The following is a 24,841-nucleotide window of genomic DNA, read 5'->3' on the forward strand; positions in this document are numbered from 1 at the left end:
TGGTAATCTTAGAAAAAGCTATAACAACAACAAAAAATCCGAAAAGATTTGTTGAGGGAGATGTCAAAGCTTTTTAAATGGAGAAATCCCCAGGCTAGGGACTTTTGTCATGCTGTCATCCCCAACCTCCACCTAATACCAGAGACCACTGACTCAACTGATCACCCTTGCAACTTGAATCCATGTGAAGCTTCTTCACACTGCTTTCCTACAAGCACGTAGAAAGCTCCCTTTATTCTGAAATGTAATCTGAATGTTCAGAAGCTTAAATGGGCAGTCTCCAAATTATAACCAGACTGAGTGTCAAAAGCACATTTATAATAAGTTGGTTATTTAAACTTCTAATGGATTTTAACAGAAACTACAGAAATCATTATCTATGATTGAAATTATGACTCCTGGGTAGCCAATAACATTTTTTCTTCATCCATCACCCCCCAACTGAATGTGATAATACAACGTATTGGAAATTAGTATTATACTAAAAATATTATAAAAGCCAAAAGTAAAAAAATTTCTGGAGAAAAAAAGGGAGTATAGAGAATTCTAATTTGGGGAACAGGAATTCCCTGGTTCAATATTTATTGAGCATCTACTATGTGCCAGATAAATAAGAAGACAGAGCTCCTGCCCTTCAGGGTTTTTCATTTTATTTAAGAAGATCAAGGCAATCATGTAACTTTATATTATAAATTGCAATGACATGCAAACAGCTATGGGAGCACTCCTGCAGCATCCTCACGTGCTACGGAAGCACTGCTGCAGGGTCCTCAGGTGCTAATACTAACAACATCATACCTGCACAAAATGGGTCATTCATTCATTTATTCATAACAGTTTTCCACTACTTAATCCTTATCAAATTACTGTATGTAAATTGAGAAGATATTCTACAACTCAATATACAAATAAAGAAACAATATATGTCTTAAGTTCACATAGATGAGCAAGAACTGGAAGCCATTTTCCAATTTCTCAAATTAATCTTTCTCACTAAAATGCACAGACTTAGACCTAAATTTCAGCTAAAAGTGCTTCTATAATTCCACAGCATTCCAAGTGTAAAGAATCTAAAGATCATGGAGTATACAGAAGAAAACACTCAATCATTTATTTCGTTATTTGTCAAAGACATTTCTAATTCTACTATCATAATTCTATTCTAGCCAATTGGACATTTTCTAAGATAAAGACTGTTCAATAACTCAAGATTTGGTCATTAAGAACAATGGAATTGGGCTTCCCTTGTGGTGCAGTGGTTGAGAGTCCACCTGCCGATGCAGGGGACACGGGTTCGTGCCCCGGTCCGGGAGGATCCCACATGCCGCGGAGCGGCTGGGCCCATGAGCCATGGCCATTGAGCCTGCGCGTCCGGAGCCTGTGCTCCGCAACGGGAGAGACCACAACAGTGAGAGGCCCACATACCGCAAAAAAAAAAGAACAATGGAATTAAATTATTATCTATATAACAATAATTTAATATATAAGAATACACGATACATCAGTTTTGAACAGAAAATGACTGCCTTCTTTACTAAGCTCCCCCACAAATTTGAAGGGGATACAGTAACTACTTCAGATATAAACAAGAGGGATAAATAATGATTGATTATGAGATTAATGCTCATTATCAATAAATGATGCACTCCAAACCATGGTAAACTTTTAAATTCATCTTTCCCATCCATGTGATGTATCCTGCAACACTGCTCTAAGGGAGAAGTGCTCTATTTTCTGGTATTTCCATAATTCAAACATTTGTACACTGCCATGGAGAAATTACCAAAGGCAGAAATCTTAATGAGAATCTTTAAGTCTTGCAAACCACGAAAAAGACATGAGCATTATTATTTACAAGTCTATGTATCTGAAGACTTGAAAGCTTCATAACTTGACTTAGATGGTACCGCAAGGCAAATTCTCTCAGACACAGAGGGGCAGGCCTATCCCCTCCTCCTAACACAGCCCAATTTGTTTAGGTCCTACAGTGCTCAGGATTTCCTCCTCCCATCTCTCTGTCTACTAATGCCCACCTATAATACCCTAATCTTCCTCCCTCCATTCCCTTAGCGGTCCACTGAAGCAGGTATAACACTTAAAGATCAGTTTAATTTCTTCAAGTATGCAAAAAGTAAAACATAATTATTATATACATGTAGTAATAGTGAGAAACAACAGGAATTTAGTGGGAAAAAATCTGTTATTAAAATATTTAATAATGAATACTCTGAGAGCCAATTTAATCATGTGGAATATGGAAATGAAAATAAAAAGGTTAGTCACCAAATTTCAAATATCAGAAGGGGACAGGGAGCAGCAGTGGTTTCCTAATTGTTTTATTTGATTAGTTACATTGCTCAATAAATATTTGTTGAATGAGTTTCTGAGAATCTATGGCCCCATGAAATTCTATGTAAAATGTTGCATCTTTCTTAAAACTTAAAGCAGCCTACTTGCTTAGTTTGTGTATTTATCTAAAATCCCTCTTTAACACTCAATACGACACGAGTGAATAAATCTAAAGGATGACTTCACCACAACAGTCTCTCAATGAGCATTAACTTAAATTCATTATTGCAGCCATTGAAAGAAATTACCACTTTTCTTTGTTTACTGGAGGAGTTTCAGTAAGGAAGATATACATATATATTCTTTAACAGATCTCAAAATGCTTCTTAGAATTTCAGCTAGACTTGATTGACAATCCTATAATTAACTGGCAATAAATCCTCCTATATCTGTAAGGTAGCCTGCAAGCTTTTTTTCTTTTACTTTTTTCAGGTTTGTCATCTCAACATCTGACATGTAGAGGTAAATGTAAAGGTTAGCCACTGGCCAAATCCTGGGTCCTGTGACCAAGTCCAGGAAGCCTTACATGCTGGCTGAGGGCACACTTCAGTAGGGCGCTCCTCTCACTAACTTCTCTCAACATACCTACGAACAGCCATTATTATAATTGCCATTTTACAGATGAAGAACTGAGCTGGAGACAGGGGAACTAAGTCATGATCACTTTGGTTCCAGAACTCTCTCTCTCTCTGAAATCTTTCCTAAGTACGACTGCTTAGCACAACAGCTTCATGAGGGGTTTTTCTGGTGGAAGCAAGGAACAAAAATCGAACAAAATTGGAGGGAAATGAGTGTTTTCTGTGATGTTGAGAAAAGCTGCACAAGTGTGATAAATGAGGCTTCTGGCACCCCTCAAATCTGCTGACCGACCCTGAGAGCCCACCTTGAACACCCTGCCTTCTTTGAAGCCTTCCTATCTGCTTCTCCCTCTATCCTCCTCCGCAGCACTCTGGAGATGCCCCTGTTTTAGGACATGACATGAGAAACGTTCAGGGAAGGAGGGAAGAAGGAAAGGAGAGAGCAAGTAATAGCTACAGGGTAAGTGGGGTCGAAGGAGAAGTTTTTAAACTACTGATGTCTAAAGTCAACAAAGTAAAAATTGCTGTTGTGTTCTGTGGAACAGCAGTGACTGACTTATATGTCCATCATTGATCCATACAATTATTCATTCAGTCAACACTGAATGACTACTTACTGTCTTCTAGGAAGTGGGATTTAAAAGAAAAAGTAAGACTCAGGAGAGAAGTCACCTGAGTTTCTGGCATTCAATCCCCCTCCAAACATTCAACAACCCAGCCAGATCATCTTTCTTCTTCCATCTTCTTACTATAAACATTTCAAACACAGGAAAGTGGAGAGAAGTGCACACTGCACACTGAAGGGGAGCAGAATAAGCCACCCCAAAATGTGCCACTTTGGCATGTAGATTGTTTTTAGCTGAAGGCAATTAAGACCCAGGAGACTCAGGAAAAGCTTTTTACCTTTCCCTTAACAGCCTAAAAGAATTTAGACAGGAGGCCTATGCCAGGAAGAGAGCAAATAGTAAAGATAACTTTTTATATCAGACTTATCTGCATGGAATGGCAAACATTTGTTTACCAGATATTTGCTCTCATCTTCCTGTGAATTGTCTTCCTTCCCTTTGAAGCCCCAGACCCCTACCCTCTTTCTCCTTAGCTCAGGATGGTATATAAGCCTCAATTGCCTGACTTTCCTTGAGTATCTCACATCTTTGTGGGACTCCCATACAAATGAAATTAAATTTGTTTTTCTCCTGTTAATCTGTCTTACGTCAATTTAATTATTATGCTGGCCAAAGAACCTAAAAGGGAAGAAGGGAAAATTTTTCCTGTCCACACCCAATTACCCCAAGAGGTTCACACACTGAACACATACCCACAAATGCTCGCCTGTCATCTTTTCCCCTTGAACCACTTAAGTAATTTTCAGAGTTGTGACACTCTGACCTAAATGGCTTCAGCCTGCCATCTTCTACAGGTCTTTCTTCCCCTATGTAACCACAGTGCCATTACCTTGCCTAAGAAAATTAGAAATGATTGTCAATTACCCAAAAAAGTTCTCCTATAACTTTTGTTTTACACTCAGCAATTATTTGCTGAATGAATGTAGTCCTTTTTCTGTAGTACCATGTCCCAAATAAGTGCCCGAGTCACACAACTAGCAATACAGTAACAATGGATTAACATGGCTGAGGTTTTATCACCTCTCCAATTCTTATTAGGTACACAGAGACCTATGATCGTAGCACTTGTTTACTGTTATGTTTCCTCAAGAGATTAGCTAACAAGAAACAAATCAAACCAACTTTAGAAAAACTTTGCAACTGACAACTCAACACATCCTGCCAATCTTACAACACTAAAACCAGAAAATAAATTACTAGCAATTTCTATCTTGCTATTTTTAACTTCTCATAAGTCTCCTTTTTCATTTCAATTGCTTTGGATTTTCTTTTACATAAGTCAATATTTAACACTATTTTAATAAAATCTCACTTTCCAGTGAATTTTTAGTAGAATGTTCATTATTTCTCTGATTAAAAAACAATCTATTATCTTACCCATCCATAAGCAGTACTTCGCTCATGCTCCTGAGTAACATCAGCTACATAGGCAAATATCACAGAGAACGTGACTGAGAAGACTCCAGACATGGAAATCATTGCAAAATACCACCTATAAAAAGATTATTTTAAACACCCATGAGAGAGGTAGTGTATACACACTTCTATAACCAAAGCCAAAGATACCATGTAAAGACTATAAACCAACAAATAAATTTAAAAAATACATGTATATTTAAAGATATAGAGGACAACTAATAAAATTATAATCAAGATGGAGAGGAAGGAGAAACATACTAATTTTGTCATTGTTCAAGGGGTTTCAGTAAATGCAGTTTAAAAAAATGAAAGAGTAAGGGTATGCAGTAAAGTTATACTTTTAAAGGTAGCCAGAACAGAAATTAAAACTTTCTAAACTTCCTAGCTTTAGCTAAGAATAATACATATACACAAAAGCAGGAAGCATTTTAAAAATTAATGTAATTAAGACAAAAAATTTCTATCATATGCATAGATGCTTAAAAAATCTAGTTAAAATATTAGCAAACAGAATCTCACAGAAAAGTAGGGTTTAATCCTAGGAGGTAAGGATGTTTCAATATTAGAAATCTATTAATATGCTTCATCATGCTGGTAGATCTAAGAAGAAAATTCAAATGATCTCAACTGATGCAAAAGGCATCAATAAAATTTGACATTCAACCTTGATTTTAAAAAAGAAAATCTCTAAATAAAATAGGAACAAGTATTTTTAAACCCAAAAGGCATTTTAATACTCAATGATGAAACATTATATTTCCTTCATATATATGAGGTAGATAGGTCCTAGATAGGTCCATAATCATTACTTTTATTTAACATTATTCATTAGTCTACACAAGTAGCAGAAGCAGCAGCATGAAAACTGGAAGAGGGCTTCCCTGGTGGCGCAGTGGTTGAGAGTCTGCCTGCCGATGCAGGGGACACGGGTTCGTGCCCCGGTCCGGGAGGATCCCACATGCTGTGGAGCAGCTGGGCCCATGAGCTGTGGCCGCTGGGGCTGTGCGTCCAGGGCCTGTGCTCCACGGTGGGAGGGGCCAAAGCAGTGAGAGGCCCGCATACCGCAAAAAAAAAAAACAAAAAAAAAAACAACAACAAAAACTGGAAGAGAAGAGGTAAAATCATTTAAAGATCTGAAGAAAATAATTTTAAGGTATTGAGAGGACATTAAAAAAAAACCCTAATTCATCAGAAAAGCATGACTTGTTCTTGGACAGAAAGACTCAATACCAAAAAGTATTTTATAAAAATTTATCTGGTAGGAAATAAAATGATTCATTATAGATAGCCAACACATTTGGAACATGACAAATGTTGACCTAAAATTTCTATCAAATGAGAGTATTTTCACATGAGCACCCCCTCCAAAACTATTAATTGAATTTAAAAAAAAAACCCAAAAAACTGAAACACAAAAACCCTCCATTCTAAAGTATGTTCTTCACATAGGAATAGCATCTCAGCAACAGGAATTTTGGCCAAAATACCATCCTCTGTACTCCAGAAAAACTAAGTTACTGCTCAGGTGCAAATTCCAACCCATTTATTAACTAAATAGCCTTGGTTACATGCTAACTATTCTCTCCTTATTTATCATGAAAAAATGAGATCAAATTAAAATTCACATTATGATTTAGAATAGGTTATTGGTCTTAATACAGTACACACAAAAGTGACTCCTGCCTTTTGATATAAACTATGTTCATGTCAGTGCCCTAGAGCAATGAGTTGACAAAAACAACATATTTTCAAAGTCAAATGAGCCACAATTGAGTGAGTACAGGGATTGTCTGCCCCCTCCCAGGACCCAATCTTGTAACTTACCTCATGGCAACAATAGCTGCCCTTAGAGACATCTTTTCTTTCTATTTCTTCACCTAAGTGAAGAACTTAGGTGGGCATGATGGCAACTGCCTACTAGCTTTCAGTATTACCGAAGAGTTCAAATGAAAACACAGGTACAACTGTTTTGCAAAGGTTAAAAAGCACACTGCAGGTGTACTGTCCACATGTGACCCAAAACAGACAGTCATGATGGAGGACCTAGCCACTCACCATGGACTAATCCTCATCAGTGGAATTGGGAAGCAGGTGAAGAAGACGGTGCCGAGGAGAAAGGGCTTCCTTCCCCACACATCAGACAGCGCACCTATGAGTGGGGCGCTCAGAAAAGAGAGCAGGCCCTGGAGAAGAAAGCAGAAGCAAAGGTCAGATTTATAATGTGATCCCCCAACTACTTGTAATTCTTATTTTCTAAATGTATTTCTAAATGCTCCAATTCATTTCAGTGGCTCCAAAACAGAGTAATTTGAAACATTAAATATAACCTGTCATTAAAAAAAAAAAACTAACAAAATTTTTAAGCGTGCTGTTTGAGAGGGAAGAAAGGGATAAGAGCTCGTTTTCTGGGAGAAACTGGAAAAGAGAGGTGATGTAAAATATATACACCCACAGTTGGCCCATAACGTGAACACACACCAAGTGTATGGAAAGAAGCCAGACACTTAATTCATTTTAATAAATATGTATACCATATCTATCACGTGCAAAGCTCTGAATTAACCGAAGTGAAGACACTCAAATGAATACACACCTTCTGCTCTCAAAGGGATAAACTAATAGGGATAGCAGGATAAGTATGCATATACTAAATGTCCATAAGAAAAGCAAATTTTCTTGGCATCAAATTTAAAGTTCCATTTGCCTGGTGAACTTAGGACAGAGATAATGCAAGTTGCATAAGATTTGAAAAAAGAGTTGAGGCTAAGGGGAAGCAAGAACACCACACATAAGCAAAGGAAGAAACTCACATTTACCACTTCCTCACAATTTGCCAGTCACTCTGCTGGCTGGCCACTTCCGTATCTATTTCCTTTTTGAAATCAGGGCCCTTTGAGGTGGCCACAGGCTTGCCTCTCAGACCCTGTTGGTGCTATCATCCTCCCTTTACATGCTCTGTCTGCACACATGGCCACCACCACCTACATTATGAACAGCTTTGCAATATCTCTTCTGAGCTCTGTGCCTATAGCCAAATGGACTTCCCTATTTCGACATTTAACATGCACACTGTTCCCTATAAACCTGACCAAACACCCACACTTCCCATCTTTGCTAAGAAGCTGTCCAAAGCTTTCCCATCATCCCTCCACTCCCCAAGGCGGTTTTTCAGACCATTCTCTTGTAATGATTTCTCTTTATCCATCCCCTGCTGTGTGACACTGTTCAGCATTTCTTGCCTGGATTTAAATAAAACTGCTTTCTAACTGCTTCCCGCCCCTGGTCCTAGTTCCCTCCAATCTGTCCTCCACATACCCCCAAGAGAACCTTGATGAGCTGCAGACTTCCGTTCTTTGATCCTTTGTTTAAAACTCTCCACTGTGCAGAGTTGAAATTCTTTAGCAGGTATTTAATAGGTGAAATAATGAGTGTCTGAACTTTGCTTTTAAATACTACAAATAGAAACTAGGTGATAAGTACATGGGCGTTTATTACATTATTCTCTCCTTTTGTGTATTTGAATTTCATAATACATTAAAAAAATTCCTCAGCATAGCATACAGGTAGAACACTCCAACATCTATCACCTAACACACATCCTCTATGTTTTGTCTATATACAATACTTCTTAGTTTTCTGAACATATACAACATTGTGTTCCTTTGTGCCAAAAGGCATTGCAAAGGCCCTTGTTGTGCCTGTATGCTTCCCACACTTGGACCTGGTAAACTACTAGTCATTCTTCTCAACTCCGAGCAAGAAGCACCTCTTCCTCTATTTTCTTAGCTACTCAAACAGAATTAATCACACTGGTTTTTGAGGGGTGCAAAACAAACAACCCTCCCCCCCAACCTGGTACATATTGCTTCTATTATAACTGTAACACTCTATTACAATTACTTGTTATTTGTCTATCTTCTCTATTGGATTAGAAATTGAGATTAAGGTCAGAGGAATGGTTTCTTTCCTTCTCTGTACGCTTGATGCCTATCACAGGGTCTGGTAATAAGGGCTTTCAAAGAGGTTTGGTAAACTGAATAGAACTTTTAAGAGCAAATCAACTCACAGTAGTTTCCAAGGTCACATGGCTGAGAAGAAGAATAGGATTCTAATCCCTTATCAGTCACCAGTAAACTGATGTAAGGGGAGGTGAGAGAAGACTCAATGGAGGGCAGGCAAGTTGAGGAGAAAAGCATTTTGGCTCCTCTGAAATAAAATATTAACCCTACCCAGGCATCAAACCTTGTAATTTATAAGCCACAGTGGATTTCCAGGGCATTTGGTCTCTTCTTGCATCAAGACAGTTAAATGATCTCCTTTTTAACTAAGAGCTAAACGACTGCAGAAGCAGGGCTTAAATTCACGACTTGCAACTATCAGTTTCATAAATTTTAGAAACGAAAATCTTTTACGTTGCTTTAAAATTCTCTAAAAATATCAGGGCTTCCCTGGTGGCGCAGTGGTTGAGAATCTGCCTGCCAATGCAGGGGACACGGGTTCGAGCCCTGGTCTGGGAAGATCCCACATGCCGCGGAGCAACTAGGCCCGTGAGCCAAAATTACTGAGCCTGCGCGTCTGGAGCCTGCGTTCCGCAACAAGAGAGGCCACGAGAGTGAGAGGCCCGTGCACTGCGATGAAGAGTGGCTCCCATTTGCCGCAACTAGAGAAAGCCCTCGCACAGAAACGAAGACCTAACACAGCCATAAATAAATAAATAAATAAATAAATAAATAAAATTTAAAAATATCAAATGCCTGAGTTCTTGGCATATCAAATACCAGTTCAGTATAGAACTGGTCAAGAAAAATACGTAAAGAAATTTAAGAGGACAAGGCAGTTGAAGTAACAACCACCACAAAAACAGTAATAAAAACTCTAAACACAAAGAACCCTGGAAAACTTTTTGGACAGTTCTGATTTTAGATTTCATACAATGCTTTAAGCTATAGAATGCATGCCATTAAAACAAAGGATATGAGAAGGCCAAGCACTGAAGTTTTATTTAAAATAATGTAGTTTTTACAGATAAAAGATACTGCTATCTAGATTCTGGATTTAAGTTGTAATTTAATCTATTCATTAAATAATTATTATTTAAATAAAATTCTCAGTGACAACAGATGTTGAAAATACCCTCTGGGAGAACCTACATTTTTATTAAGATGCTAAAATTCAATCTAATAAATACTTGCCTCTTTGGAAAACTTGTATTTCTTAAAAATCAAAGACTTTTTTCTGTCCCAGAGTTATTTCTTCACTACCCAATCTAGCCCTAGATCCTATCAGACCACATTATTACAACAGTAGATTAAGAAGGATATCTGTACCTTGATTAGGCAAGTACTTCATCAGTCCTAAAGATGCAGAGCATAATTTGCAAATGAGAACAAAATGTTTAAAAATTAAAACGAGACTGACATCAAGGCCCTAGCCTTTAACACAAATACAGTTGATTCTCATTATTCACAGAATTAGAGAACATGGAACCATTGTTGATAGAGGAAACACAAGGTTGGGTTCTTGCAAGCCTCTGGTCACATAGTTTCATTAACTGATCAATACCTAACATTGATTAATGTGTGTTTCTGTTTAAAGATGCCTTATTTAATATGTATATTGTTGATTTATTAACAATGAAGTTTCAGCTGACAGCCCTATGACTCATGTCTGAATGAGGCTTATCTAACACAGTATTTTCTCCATAAGGTACATCAAGGCCCTCCTGCATTTAGAAATACTTGACAACACTTTGGCACTACACTTGGGGCCATTTTAAACAGAGAAATTGTCAACAAAAGGAACAAAAATGCAAAATATATGGCATTACATGGACTGCAAAAAGAACATGTTTATAGTATGAGACCTGAAACAAGAAGAGAGAATGTCCCCTTGTTCAACCTCAGCTGGAAACTCGCAGTTGGGCAACTCAAATTCCCTCCTTATGCCATACATAAATGAACATGGAAGCACCGTATTGATTTGGGGGTTACAAATAAATTTAGCGAGTAGGCAGATCTGCAAATATGAAATCCGGGAAAAATGAGGACTGAATGTACTAAGCCATGCTATCGTGGCCCAACGAATACTGGATAAAACATGGTGTGTAGGAGCCTAGGTGTGGATGGCAAAATTAACCAACAGTTAATACGTCACTTTTGTAAATTAGCTTCCCAGTCCAACAGGTTTTTAAGGTGGCATAATTAATTGGCCAGTAATTCTGACATGGCCTTACAGGCTCTAATTTGACAAAACAGCAATTAAAGCTTATTGTTCAATTAAATACAATTATCCAATAAACTTTTTAGAGCATACAAAGAATAGCAAATACAACTCATCTGAAGCAAAAGTACATGAATTTTATACTTTATATAGCCATCATAAAAGTTTTAAGCGTAAGTTTTCCTTAACATATGCAGTTGGCAAACATTTGACTAAAATAATTAGGTCAAAACCCTTAACAAGTTTTAAAGCTAAAATTTTTTTTCCTTCAAATATTTTAATTAACTTTACAACTGAGTTTGAGGGGGCAATGGTACCACCAATGAAGAATAAAGTACAGTTATTTAACTACTTCTGAAAATTTTCATTTTTCCATGAAAAAGTTCGCATCTTATAACAAGTATCCTTTTATAAGTATCCTTTATAAGCCGCAAGGAACCTGCAACATATAGACATAGTTTATCCCAAAATTATATTCATTCACTTTGATTTTTCATGCAGTATTTTACTAATAATGACTTTCATTTCTTTCACTTCTTAAAAGGACATCAAAGAGAAAATTTCACACTAATGGAATTGTGGTTTTTATTTACATAACTGACAAATGCAAATCCTTTCACATAAAATAACTGTACTAAAACAGGGGTCACCTTTCAGACCTAGGACCCAGTAAGACCCTGTACAGTACACAGCTTCCCTTCCCAGGGTGCATAACAATCAGTTTAACAGGGCAAATGAGAAATATGATCCACAAAATGACTTTAGTTCAACTGAAGTCCGGGAAAGGGAATTTGTGAAGCATGAAGGTCTAAGAACAGCTGGTAATCCTGAGACTTCAAGGAAAGAACAATATGGGCAAGAGGGCTGGAGTGTTTTCTTTTGATAAGGGGAGAAAAGGGGATGGATGTAGGGAAGATCCACTGAAAGCAGAAAGAAAAGCATATGAAAGTGCAATTAAATTTAATTAAAATATAAAGAAACAGACTGTCACAGGCTTTCCCTTAATCTTAGAAGTAGTAGGGCCATTACTTCAAATTGATTACAAGAAAGAATAACAGCTAGCATTCCTATATGCCAAACTGTTCTATGCCTTTCACACAAATGTCTTACCTTCTGAGATGGGTACTATTAGGGTAAGTAGCCTAAGGCTCACGGCTCATAAGCAGTAGAAGAGGGATTCAGCTCAGGTGTGAGGTGGCTCTAGGACCTGAGACTAACCCATAAGCCCATAATTCAAACCAATTATTACACTTTTTTTTTTTACTGACATTTTAGTGGCTCTATCCTGAAGCATATAAAGTACTAGACTTATCTACTTGTGAATTCTCTTAAACATGTTTTAATAAATGGATAAATTAGCAGCTTGTTATAAAAAACTATTTAAAATTTATGAAGTCATCTCTCTCAAGTAGGTTGTTTTAACAATTTTATTTACAGATAATTAAAAGGATATTAAAAGGACAAGTTCCTGTCCAAATTAAGAAAGCAAGAATTACTGTGTGTGTGTGTGTGTGTGTGTGTGCGCGCGCGCGCAAAGCACTTCGGTACTTAGTAGTCCTAAAGAGTAGCTATAAGAGGACTTTAAAGGTATCTTGTTTTTTATTTTTAATTCTTAGAAACATCAGCCAACAGTTTCTCTGTGTGCTTATGCTATGCGCTGCTTCATAATTTAATTCATTAAATAGCAGGATGAGACAGCTCAGCAGCAATTCCCAGGATTAGAGAAACTCTTGACATATTAAATGTCCCCGGATGAGTGTCCTGGTAGATCTACATGGCCATCTCCTTGATCAGACTTGACCATCAAGTCTAGACTAAGAAGCAATGCATGTGAACTTCTGTGGCCAAGCCCTGGGATGGACTGCTGGGTCTTCTACTTTTTTGCCTTTCCCACCCCTTGCTGTGAAGTCAAAGCTAGACAAGATTAAAGCTGCATGCTACAGAGGCATCTTCTTCATATCAATTGATCCAGGTGTAAATCAACCCTGGGCATCTGGCCCACTTAGTTTTAGTTTGGGACACTGATGAAGATATCTAGTTTTGTATTAAATATAAAACATGCTAAAGAAGGAAGCTTCAAGAAGTTTCAAGGTAGACATTGGGCAATCAGACCAGCTGGTCTTCATGAAAAAATGATTACAGTCACTCTATCTGCTCATGTTAACCAGCAGTAATACCTAGACTTCATCTACTAAGTCAAACCACAGCATCTCAGTCTGGTTATACTTCCAATGAAGTGTAGCCAAAACTATAATACTTTAGTGGTTAATTTTATGTGTCAGTTTGGCTAGGCTATAGTACCGAGTTATTTAATCAAATACTAGTGTGGGTGTTGCTGTGACAGTATTTTGTAGATGTGGTCTAACATCTACAATCAGTTGGCTTTAAAGTAAAGGGTATTCCCCTCAATAATATGAAAGTCTTGTTTAATCAGCTGAAGGGCTTAAGAGCAAAATCTGAGGTTTCCAGTAGAAGAAAGAATTCTGCCTCAGGACTGTAGCATTAACTCCTGCTTGAGTTTCCAGCCTGCCAACCTGCCGTACATATATCAGACTTGCCAGCCTCACAATCATGTGAGCCAATTCCTTAAAATAACCCTCTTTATATATATTCTATTGGTCTTATTTCTCTGGAGAACGCTAACAAAACTTCTTATTGCTAGTCACATAACAATGTCTACCATATGTTTCAATTCCATAAAAATAAAAACTGCTATTGAAAAATGTTTGGAGAATAGGACTTTCAAAATCTGAGAAGAGGGATCAAGTGTGAGTTTTTCCCTTTATAATTGTTAAGATGAACAGGTACTTAACTTAAACTAATAATCATTAAAATGAGGGGATTATCATAAAATGAAGTACATCATTTAAAAATAAAGAACTGAACAATCCTCATTAGAAAAATAAACAATAAACAAAGAACTTGAAGGCACTTCATAAAAGTAGCCAGCAAATAATGTAAAAATACCCAACCTCACTTGAAATCAAAGAAATAAAATTACATTGAGACATCATTTTCAAGCTTATCAGATTAGTGAAGATCTGAAAAGTAATACTTGTATTAGAGCATGGTGAAACAGATACACTGTTGATGGACGTGTGAAATGGCACAACTGCTCTAGGAGATAATGTGGTACTATATATTCAAGATCTTTTAAAATGCCCAAACTTTTCTACTCACTAGTTATACCTTTACAACTCTAATTTTTTGGGAAACAATAAAAAATGTAAAGATTTATTTAAAAAAATTTGTTACAGGGGCTTCCCTGGTGGCGCAGTGGTTGAGAGTCCGCCTGCCGATGCAGGGGACACGGGTTCGTGCCCCGGTCCGGGAAGATCCCACATGCCGCGGAGCAGCTGGGCCCGTGAGCCATGGCCGCAGAGTCTGCGTGTCCAGAGCCTGTGCTCCACAACGGGAGAGGCTACAACAGTGAGAGGCCCGCATACCGCAAAAAAATAAAAATAAAAAATAATTTGTTACAGAATTATCTTCAGTAGTTTGAAATTAGAAACCACTTATACAAGGAAATGGATAAATTATAGCATATTCATACAATAGAATAGTATACGTATAACCACTTCAAATACAGGCAGTTTTTGCTTTGCATGGTAGTACAGGACTGAAAAAAAATGTGCAAGCTGAAACCATGTAAAGTGATTTTAATCAATGGGAAAAACTGATTTATTCTACGACATTTAGAAATTTTTGTCAGAACACTGAAAACTTTTACTATCAGTTATACATATTTAGTGAAATGAAAAAAATAGTAAAACTATCAATAGTATGTATTTAGTACACTGTAATTTAAAGAATTAAAGTGTTTTATTTCTTTGTAAAAAACTTATCAAGAGTCATTTGAACAGTGCTTGTCTTCTTTGTAAGGCATATAATGTATGATGCACAGTATCTTCTTTGCTTTGGAAAACTGTCACACGCCTTTTTAAGTTTGGATCAGCTTCCAACATTTATCCTTTGTGCTTTCAGTGTCATGCAATATCATCTCTGAGAGCTCTTTTATTTTTTTAAACATCTTTATTGGAGTATAATTGCTTTATAATAGTGTGTTAGCTTCTGCTTTATAACAAAGTGAATCAGTTATACATATACATATGGCCCCATATCTCTTCCCTCCCGTGTCTCCCTCCCTCCCACCCTCCCTATCCCACCCCTCCAGGTGGTCACAAAGCACCAAGCTGATCTCCCTGTGCTATGTGGCTGCTTCCCACTAGCTAGCTATTTTACGTTTGGTAGTGTATATAAGTCCAAGCTTTTTGCTGGCATCACTTCCTCTGGGACATCTTTATCCTTTTCATCACAACCATTTTCCTCATTTATGCTGATAAATTTATCTTCACTAAGTTCCTTTGGCTACACATCTAGAGTCTCTCCAACCAGCTGGTTCTTCTATAATTCCTCTGAGGTTCTATATGAATCCCACTTCCAGCATTATCATTATTTATTTCTTTATTGCATTCTCATCCTTGTTGGCCAATTCCTTCTTTCAATGATCCATTTTTGTAAACTGTCATGTGGGTTTCTCACTGGATCAAGGAGGCAACACAATGGCATGTTTTGCTGTACGTGCATGAACTAAGATGCACAGTGACTGGTCACCAACACTTTGAAATGCGTGACTGGTTATGATGTGCATCTGTTATTTATGTAGTGTTTTGTGGACTGAGGAGTTAGCAGCAGTTTGTATTTCATGCAGCTTCTCAGTTAATACACCAGGTAACGGAATTCTGCATCGTGCTGAATTGGGAGACTCATGTTATATAACCGAACTGTGGTAACTGAAATTTGTGCATATTGGAACATGCAAGAGGGGGCTGCCTGTATTTTATGTAGTTTTAATGTTATGGGGAAATTACTATGATATAATTAGTTACCGCTGATACAAGAAAAAAAAGATACACAGTTAAAGTCTCTGAGTAAGCTGGATCTTGACTATATAAAAATGCATAGAAAAAGACTGGAAAGAAATGTTATTTCAATAGTATTTACTTAGTGCCTACCATGTGCCAAGAACTGTTCTAGGTGCTGGGGACAGCAATGAGCAAAGTGGACAAAAATTCATGTCTTTAAGAAACTTCCAGTCTAAAAGAGGAGGGGGGATGAGAACACATAATAACAAGATAAGATAAAGCAAAATATACAGCATGTCAGAGGTAAGATAATGCTTTGAAGAAAAAGCAAAGAAGGGGGATTGGAAGTGATGAGAACTGGACACATTATTCAAGATGGTAGTCATTGAAGGCTTCACTGAAAAATGACATCTGGGTGAAGAGCTGAGGGGTCAAGGAGTGAAGCCTGCCAAAATCTGGGAAAAGCAAGCAGAAAAAACAGTACCTGCAAAGCCCTCAGGCAAGCACTGGCTGAGGAAGCTGTGGCTGCGCAAGGTCAGCAGGAAGTGGAGGAAAGAACAGGGATGACACCAAAGGAGAAAACAGGCTGTGGGTGGGGTTGATTAAGAAGAGTGCCACAAACTGGCTTATATTTTATCATGATCTCTACTGAAAGGAGACCAGGTACTGTTTTGATTATAGTTCTATTTTGAAGGTAGAATCACAGAACTTGCTGATGGATTGGGTTTGGGATATGGAAGAGAAATAAGACTGATTCCAGGAATTTTGGCATGAGCAAGAATGGCATGACCAGTAACTGATATGAGGAAGACTTGTGGGTTGGTCAGGCTGGAGGGGAAGACCAGGATCTTAGTTTTGGAGCTGTTAACTTTGAGATACTTATTAGGCAAGGAAATAGAGATGTCAATTAGGCAACTGGATAGACAAGTCTGAAGTTCTGGCCCAAGGTCGAGGAAGATATTTATTTGAGAGTTGAAAGTGAGTAAGTCTGACGATACCACCAAGGGAGTAAGTGTAGAGATAAAAGAAATTGTTGTCCATAGCTTCAGCCACCCATCTGTCAGAAGTCTAGGAGATGAGGAACATATATTACTTGCCAGAAACAGGGTTAAGAAAGAAGTTAATTTAAAAACATAATTTAAAAAAAACTCAAGTTACCATATAACCCAGCATTTCTACTCCTAAGCATGTACCTAGGATGAAGTGAAAACATATGTCCACATGAAAACCTGTACACAAATGTTCACAGCAGCATTAGTCACAATAATCAAAAACTAGAAACAGGACTTCCCTGGTGGCGCAGTGGTTGAGAGTCCGCCTGCCGATGCAGGGGACACAGGTTCGTGCCCCGGTCTGGGAAGATCCCACATGCCACGGAGTGGCTGGGCCCGTAAGCCATGGCCGCTGAGCCTGCGCGTCCGGAGCCTGTGCTCCGCAACGGGAGAGGCCACAGCAGTGAGAGGCCCGCATACCGCAAAAACAAACAAACAAAAAACTAGAAACAACCCCAAATGTCTATCAACTGATAAACGGATAAACTGTGGTATATCCATACAGTAAAATATTATTTGGCCATAAAAAGAATGAAGTACTACTATGTGCTACAACACAGGTGAACCTTGAAAACATTATAAGTGAGGGAAGCCAGTCACAAAAGAACATACTGTATGACTCTATTTACATGAAATGTTCAGAAGAGACAAATCTATAGAGACAGAAGGTAGACTTGTGCTTGCTTAACACTGAAGAGGTTAGGGGGAAATGAGAAATGACTACTAATCAGTACAGGATTTCTTTCAGGGGCAATGAAAATGTTCTAAAATTGTGTGCTGATGGCTGCACAACTTTGTGAATATATTAAAAACCACTGAATGTACATTTTAAGTGGGTGACTTGCATGATAGGTGAATTATATCTCAATAAAGCTGCTGAAATAACCAAAAACAAAAACAAACAAACAACTCCAAAACTAAAACTGGAGAATTCACAAAACAGAACTGGTTACTCTTGCATCCTTAATTGATGCTCACCCCAAATCTAAACCTTCTCTTCCATGCATTATGACAGTAAACTTAAAAAGTAAAAGTTAACTGTAGAAAATCTACAAAGATAAACAAAATACATAAAGAAGAAAATTAAAAATCATCCATAAATCCACATACTTTCAAATTTCAGGTTTGAAATCATTTTTTCCCCCTGCTTATTTACATTTATTTTGGTTAAAACACACTTGAAACCATACTGTATAGTTGTATATTCTTTTTGTTTCACACATTACATGGTGTTCTTCAAAAACATGTTCTTTATATGCCTGTATTACATTATATGGCTATACCACAACTTTTTTTTTGTTTTTGTTTTTGCGGTACGTGGGCCTCTCACTGTTGTGGCCTCTCCCATTGCGGAGCACAGGCTCCGGACGCGCAGGCTCAGCAGCCATGGATCATGGGCCCAGCCGCTCTGCGGCATGTGGGATCTTCCCGGACCGGGGCACAAACCCGTGTCCCCTGCATCGGCAGGCGGACTCTCAACCACTGCACCACCAGGGAAGCCCCCACAACATATTTATTCTTTTAATTTTAAGGCATTTAAAAAGTTTCTATGTTTACTATTACAAATAGCCCTTTACCCAAACCTCTGAATAACTCTATTTGATAAGAACAACTTTCTAGAAATGGAATTACTTTGTTAAAATATGTGAATATTTTTAACTCTTAAAATACTGCCTTACAGAAGAGCTAATTTATCCTGTCATCAACAGTGCACGGGGACCCAATTTACCACAAACTGAAGTAGTTCTTGTCAGTTTAAAATTTCTTCCAGTATGTAAAAATATTATCTCATTTAATTTGGGACTTACTGCTTATTAGTGATAAACTTATTTTCACACTGACATCTTTTGTAAACTGCCAAGTTACACCCTTCTTTGCCCTTCTGGGACATCAGTCATTTTCCTATGGTTTTACTTTGTGAGTGCTTTTATGTATTCCTCCTTCTATTACCAATAACATTTTGTCATTTGTATTTTCAGTTTGATGATGGTGGCTTTGACTTACTAAAGTTAAAATATTGATGTAAATGACTCAATTTTTTCCTTTAAGAATTCTTTTTCTAAAAAAAGAAAATCTTTCCCCAAACTGGTAAGAAAAATGGTCACCAAGATTTCCTTCTAATAGTTTTTGCTTTTTATGTACTCTTCTTTGCAAAATTTACTGAGTATTTAGCACATGAATGAATGTACTATGCTAATAGCTTTACATCTACTAGCTCATTTAATCCTCATAATCACCCTACTAGAGGTTTTTTTTGTTTTTCTCATTACTTCATAATGAAGGGGATATTAAATTATATGACTAAGGTAACAGTTAATAAGATGTAGACAGAGATTTAATGTTAAAGCAATCCAAAGCCATATTCATGCCACTGTGCGCATATCCATATTAGGATATCTTAATAGAGCTGTGCTTTGCTGTTGGGTTCTCTTATTATATCCCCACCCCAGAAACAATAGCCAATTATTAAAGTATATAACTCCTTACTTAAGTTCAATAAATTGAAGTTCAATAGTCATTGAAGGTTAAATAAATTCTTGTCCACACCCTTGAATCAAATACTTTTTGTTCTATGGTTTTTTAGAATAATATTGTGGATGTCTCTAAGTGAAAGTGTAATAAGCATGCCACTTGACTTTAGGATGCAGACCTAACTGGTTTTATTTAGCAGAACCAGACTAAAACACATTTTATTAGCTCCACAAGACAAAAGAAAAAGATTCATGGTAACTTCCACAAGAATCTACTGTAAGGATAAGCTTATGTTGTATTTTTAATCAATGCCCTCTCTCATTTATTTAGTTTTTCTTTTTATCATGTAGTTAAAAACTGCTCACAAACTGGTGCTTAAATGAACACACATCAGATTCTTGATAATATTCCTCCGCTCAATGAGTATTAAAAAGTTCTTGTTTTACTTTGTTTAAATTGCCCTGGTTTACTTATGTGATTATTGTAAGCATTCTCAAAATGCTTTTTGAAAATAGGCAGAGAATAAATAGTATTAATGAAATTAATGCTGCTCAAAGCTATGAATTCAGCAAATTACTAGGCAGAGAATAAATAGTATTAATGACAATTAATGCTGCTCAAAGCTATGAATTCAGCAAATTACTAGGGTATAATTTTAAGTGTGCTGTTCAGCACAAAGTAAAATTAAGTAGGTTGATACTATCTAAGTTGAAAAGGACAAATTACATGCTATACCCATATACTTTACTACAAATTGCGACCGGAACATAACATCATATTTTAACCCTTATTTATAAGCTTTTCTGACAAATATCACATTAAATTTAAACAATGAATTAAGCCTAATTAAGTCAAGTAGTTGAGAGCTCAGAAAGTTATGGCTAAAACACCAGCCTTGCCGAAAGACTATATATACAACTAAATCCTGATTGCTCCTCTTCTTCAATCTCAAAGTCTATCTCAAAAGAAGATATTAATACTTGCCCATTTTATTCTGTTGATACAGCAATTAAAAGTTCACATAGGGCTTCCCTGATGGCGCAGTGGTTGAGAGTCCACCTGCTGATGCAGGGGACACGGGTTCGTGCCCCGGTCCGGGAAGATCCCACATGCCATGGAGCAGCTGGGCCCGTGAGCCATGGCCGCTGAGCCTGCGCGTCCGGAGCCTGTGCTCCACAACGGGAGAGGCCACAGCAGTGAGAGGCCCGCGTACCGCAAAAACAAAAACAAAAACAAACAAACAAACAAAAAAGTTCACATAATTATACCCTTCATATACTGCTCTGTACATGCTAATAAAAATAAAGTACTGTTCTTACCAGTGTCTTATGGATTTGGGTTATATTTTATTTTGACTTTGATAATCCAGCTAAAATTTTGATTTATAGAATTTACTAATGGTAATCATTTCCCTATGTTCCGTTTAAACTTCCAGAGTTAAACTACTAAGGGTTCCTGGCTTTGGTTCACTGTGAACCACACAGAAATTGTTCTTACCTTTACACCTTGAATGAGACCATTCATGAGGAATGTGTGTTGAGGAAATGTTTCATGCAGAACCTACAAAAAGCAAACAAACATCAAGAAAAATTCAAAAGCAAATTAAAGGAAATGATTTCTGCCTCTGTTAATGGCAGACTAGGTAAACAAAATAAACCCTGGAATGAAAAAAATTTAGGTAACAATGACTTATGAAAAGGTAACAAGATAGTGAGGCAGAAATCTAAATAAAGCAGTAACCTAAAAAGGTTATGCCCAACATTCAGCTGCTTTTGCTACAAAAGCATTTGTAGCAAAAATAAACTGTTAAATTGGCTACCCCCTCAACCACCTACAATTTTAAGTATGTACTACAAGCAGCTATACAAACTCAGGTATGAACCTGCAGCCCAGCTTCATGTCACCTACGAAGTCCAGGAAACCTCAAACCTTTAAATTTGGATTACAGTGATCCAAACTGGTAGCACCTCCAGATGTCTAGGAAGAAAAATATCTAAAATCATTTCTGAAAAGGTCATCACCTCGGCTTCAAATCAACCGTATGTGTATTTTTCAAATATAATGACAAGCACATAATCAAAGGTAATCAGATACAAAAGTAAATAAGACATCATGAACAGCAACAAGCAAACAAAACTACAAAACAGAAACAGACTCTCAAAGACCTCACATTTTGGGATTACTCAACAGACTTTAAAATTAGCATGTTTATTACTTTGTTGCAAGATATATAAAACAAGCTTGAAACTTTGTAGCAGATTAAAAGAACAAAAAGAAATCCTAGAAGAGAAAAAATGCATTAACTTTAAATTAGAAACTCAATGGATATGTTTAACAAGATTAGACACAGCTTAAAGAGAATAACTGAACCGAAAAGTTGGTCAAAAGAAGTCATCCAGAATGCAGCATAGAGAGACAAAAAGACAGAATATAAGAGAAAAAGTAAGAAACACAGAGGGTCCAGTAAGAAAGTCTGACAATTAAACTTGTCCAGTAATGAGAATGAGGCAGAGACAATATTTCAGGAGCCAATGGCTGAGAATGTACTAGAACCAATGACAGACATCAATGCAGAGATTAAAGCAGCCTAACAACTTTTAAGCAGTATAAAAAGAAATCCACATTCACAATTAAAATTATAGAGAACCAAAGAAAAATACCTATAAACAGCCAGAGAAATACAGATTGCTTTCAAAAGAACAACAGTTAGACTGTTTCATAATTGTAACAACTGAACCCAGACAAGGAGCATGCTATTCTATCATCAATATAATGAGAAAAACAAAACAAATGCCAATCTAAAATTCTATACCCAGTTAAAATGTCCTTTGAGGACAAAGGCAAATATAACATTTTTGACCTAGCAAAAACTAGGTTACTAACTTACAGTAATCAGTTTACTAACTTATAGACCCCAATTAATAAAATATAAAAAATATACTTCCAGGAGAAGGAAAATAATCCAGATGTAATTAAGGTTCAAGATGCAAAACAGAATAAAGAGAAAAGAAAATGGTATAAATATAAATGAACAGGGATGCTACAAAACAAAAATAATGGGTCTTATAGGTTTTATTTTCAATTATACAGAATTAAAATACTTAATAATATTAGCATAAATGAGGTAAATGACTATAAAGCGTTAAATTCATTTACCTCATTTATGCTAATATTATCCTAGATGAGAGTAAAGATATTATTAGACTTTGATAAGTTTGCATGTAATGCCATGGTAACCAAAAATGACAGGAATAGAGTAGAATACTTCTAATATAATAGGAGAAAAATTAACCTAACTATTCAATGCAAAAGAAGGCAAAAAGGAATAAAATGACAATTGAGAACTGTGGTACACAGAACAAAATAATGAGGTAACTGAATTCACGTAGACTTAATACACCAGTTAAAAGGCAAAAAGTACACCACTCTAAAACCAAATTTTAGACAGAAACTGAACCACAGCATTTGGAACCACAGGATCTCTTATACATTGCTGGTAGAAATCTAAATTAGTATAATCACTTTGCAAAACAATTTAGCAAAATCTGGTTAAACTGAACTTTTGAATACCTATGATCCAGCAGTGTTTAACCACCAAAGAAAATCAAGCATGTGAACGCCAGGACATGTACAAGAATGTTTATAGCAGCACTGTATAGACAATGGAACAACTGGAAACAAATGTTCACTACCAGGAGAACAGAAAAATAACTTGTGTTAAAAGTACATAATAGAAAAAAAAGCTTGAAGTCCCAGAAGACAACAGAACATTATACATGTTATATACTCTTTTTTAGAAGTTCAAAAATAGTCAGAATTAAATAACATAGATATATCTTTGTGTGTGTATACATATAATAATGTGAGCTAGAACTAGAAAATAATCAAGTAAATGATAAATAAATAAATTCAGAATTGTGGTTGTCTTCGTGGGGGAGGCAGGGAAAGAGTAGGCAAAGAGGACACAGATAGAAATAAATTGTTGTTGGGTTAAGCATGGGTTCACAGGTGTTCCAAACATCCTTAAAAAATATGTTATAGAAATAAATTTTAAAAACAAAGAAGGATAAAACATAAAATAAGGGGGGATGAATGTTTCATTCCATGAGTGAAACAATGAAATCTATGTATCATGAAAAAAGAGTTATGATTAATCTAATTCTATGCACCTGAAGTCCTATGAATTATAAAAAAGGGGGGCAGGATAGAGCAACTGTATTCTAACTTTAGACAGTTTATCTCCACAGGTTCTTCAAAAAATGAAATTAAAATGTATCCATAGAAAAATTACTTCCAATCTATCTCCTAACACATAATTTTTAAGGTTTAGAAAAAATGTGTCATCTAAGCTAGTGGCATTTGAACTCTACTTCCTGTACTGAAAAAACAGAAAAGTAAATGAAGGACACCAAATATCTCAAGCAGAAAATCATCAAAGTTTTCAGAAAAATCTTCCTTAAATAACAAATTTCACAGGATACAGAGATACAGAAATTTTCTTTAAAGAAAAAGGAATACAAATCAATATTAGAACTGTTTAATAATTTGTCATATGCACCACCGAAATATGGTACAATAGCAAAACACCAGAGTCAGTATATTTTAAATAAAGTTTCTCTGATCCTGGGTGTGCCAGTTATTTATCCATTGTCTTAGCCCCACTTTTTCCCTATTATACTCTGTCAGACCAAGGCTGAGAGCTTACAGATATTTTTCTAACTCCCCTTTGCCCATGGATTTCTTCACAGTTTTTGCCAGTGGGAAACAATAGGGTTGGGGTAGTGCTGGTGAACACTACACCAATAACTTCAGAGCTGTCTTCATTCTGTCAAAGGGGCAGCAATGCTTCTCCTCTGCTGCCCCCTGCTTCGTCCTCACCCTCCAGACCTCTGACCTCCCCTAAAACAATTCTACACTCAACATGACCCAAACATGCATTCACTTATGCAGGTGATGCAATCTAGGAATAAGAGATAACCTCTTTAATTTGGCAAAACCATATCCATGTATGAATGACAGAACTTGGATTTACTGAACTGCACATTAAAATAAAGATCTAATGGAATTTCTGGCAGTACGAGAGACTGTTTCTGGGTAATAGAGCCATGATGCAGGAAGTTCCTCTAAAAATTTTCAATCTGTGCTTTTTAAAACTTTCCTACTTTTTCCTATTTAAAAAAAAAGAAATAGTAAAGTTTTATTAAACAAGTACGTAAAACAAAACAAGTCAATAAATTTTTTTTTACAAAGCTAAGGACTAA

General features: G+C 36.7%; 1 protein-coding gene across 4 annotated transcripts in view; it reads right to left on the minus strand.

The window, feature by feature from the left end:
* Positions 1–24,841, minus strand: part of MFSD14B (major facilitator superfamily domain containing 14B) — a 78,431-nt gene that overhangs the window by 12,938 nt on the left and 40,652 nt on the right. For all 4 annotated transcript variants that reach the window (XM_067744986.1, XM_067744988.1, XM_067744987.1 and 1 more), the window contains exons 3-5: positions 21,078–21,140; positions 7,028–7,155; positions 4,931–5,045 (exon numbers count right to left, since the gene is read on the minus strand). In XM_067744986.1, coding sequence (XP_067601087.1) covers positions 4,931–5,045; positions 7,028–7,155; positions 21,078–21,140 — 306 coding nt within the window. The remainder of the gene's footprint in view (positions 1–4,930; positions 5,046–7,027; positions 7,156–21,077; positions 21,141–24,841) is intronic.

Source organism: Pseudorca crassidens, chromosome 7 (assembly GCF_039906515.1).
Source record: "Pseudorca crassidens isolate mPseCra1 chromosome 7, mPseCra1.hap1, whole genome shotgun sequence".
NCBI classification, from domain to species: Eukaryota; Metazoa; Chordata; class Mammalia; order Artiodactyla; family Delphinidae; genus Pseudorca; species Pseudorca crassidens.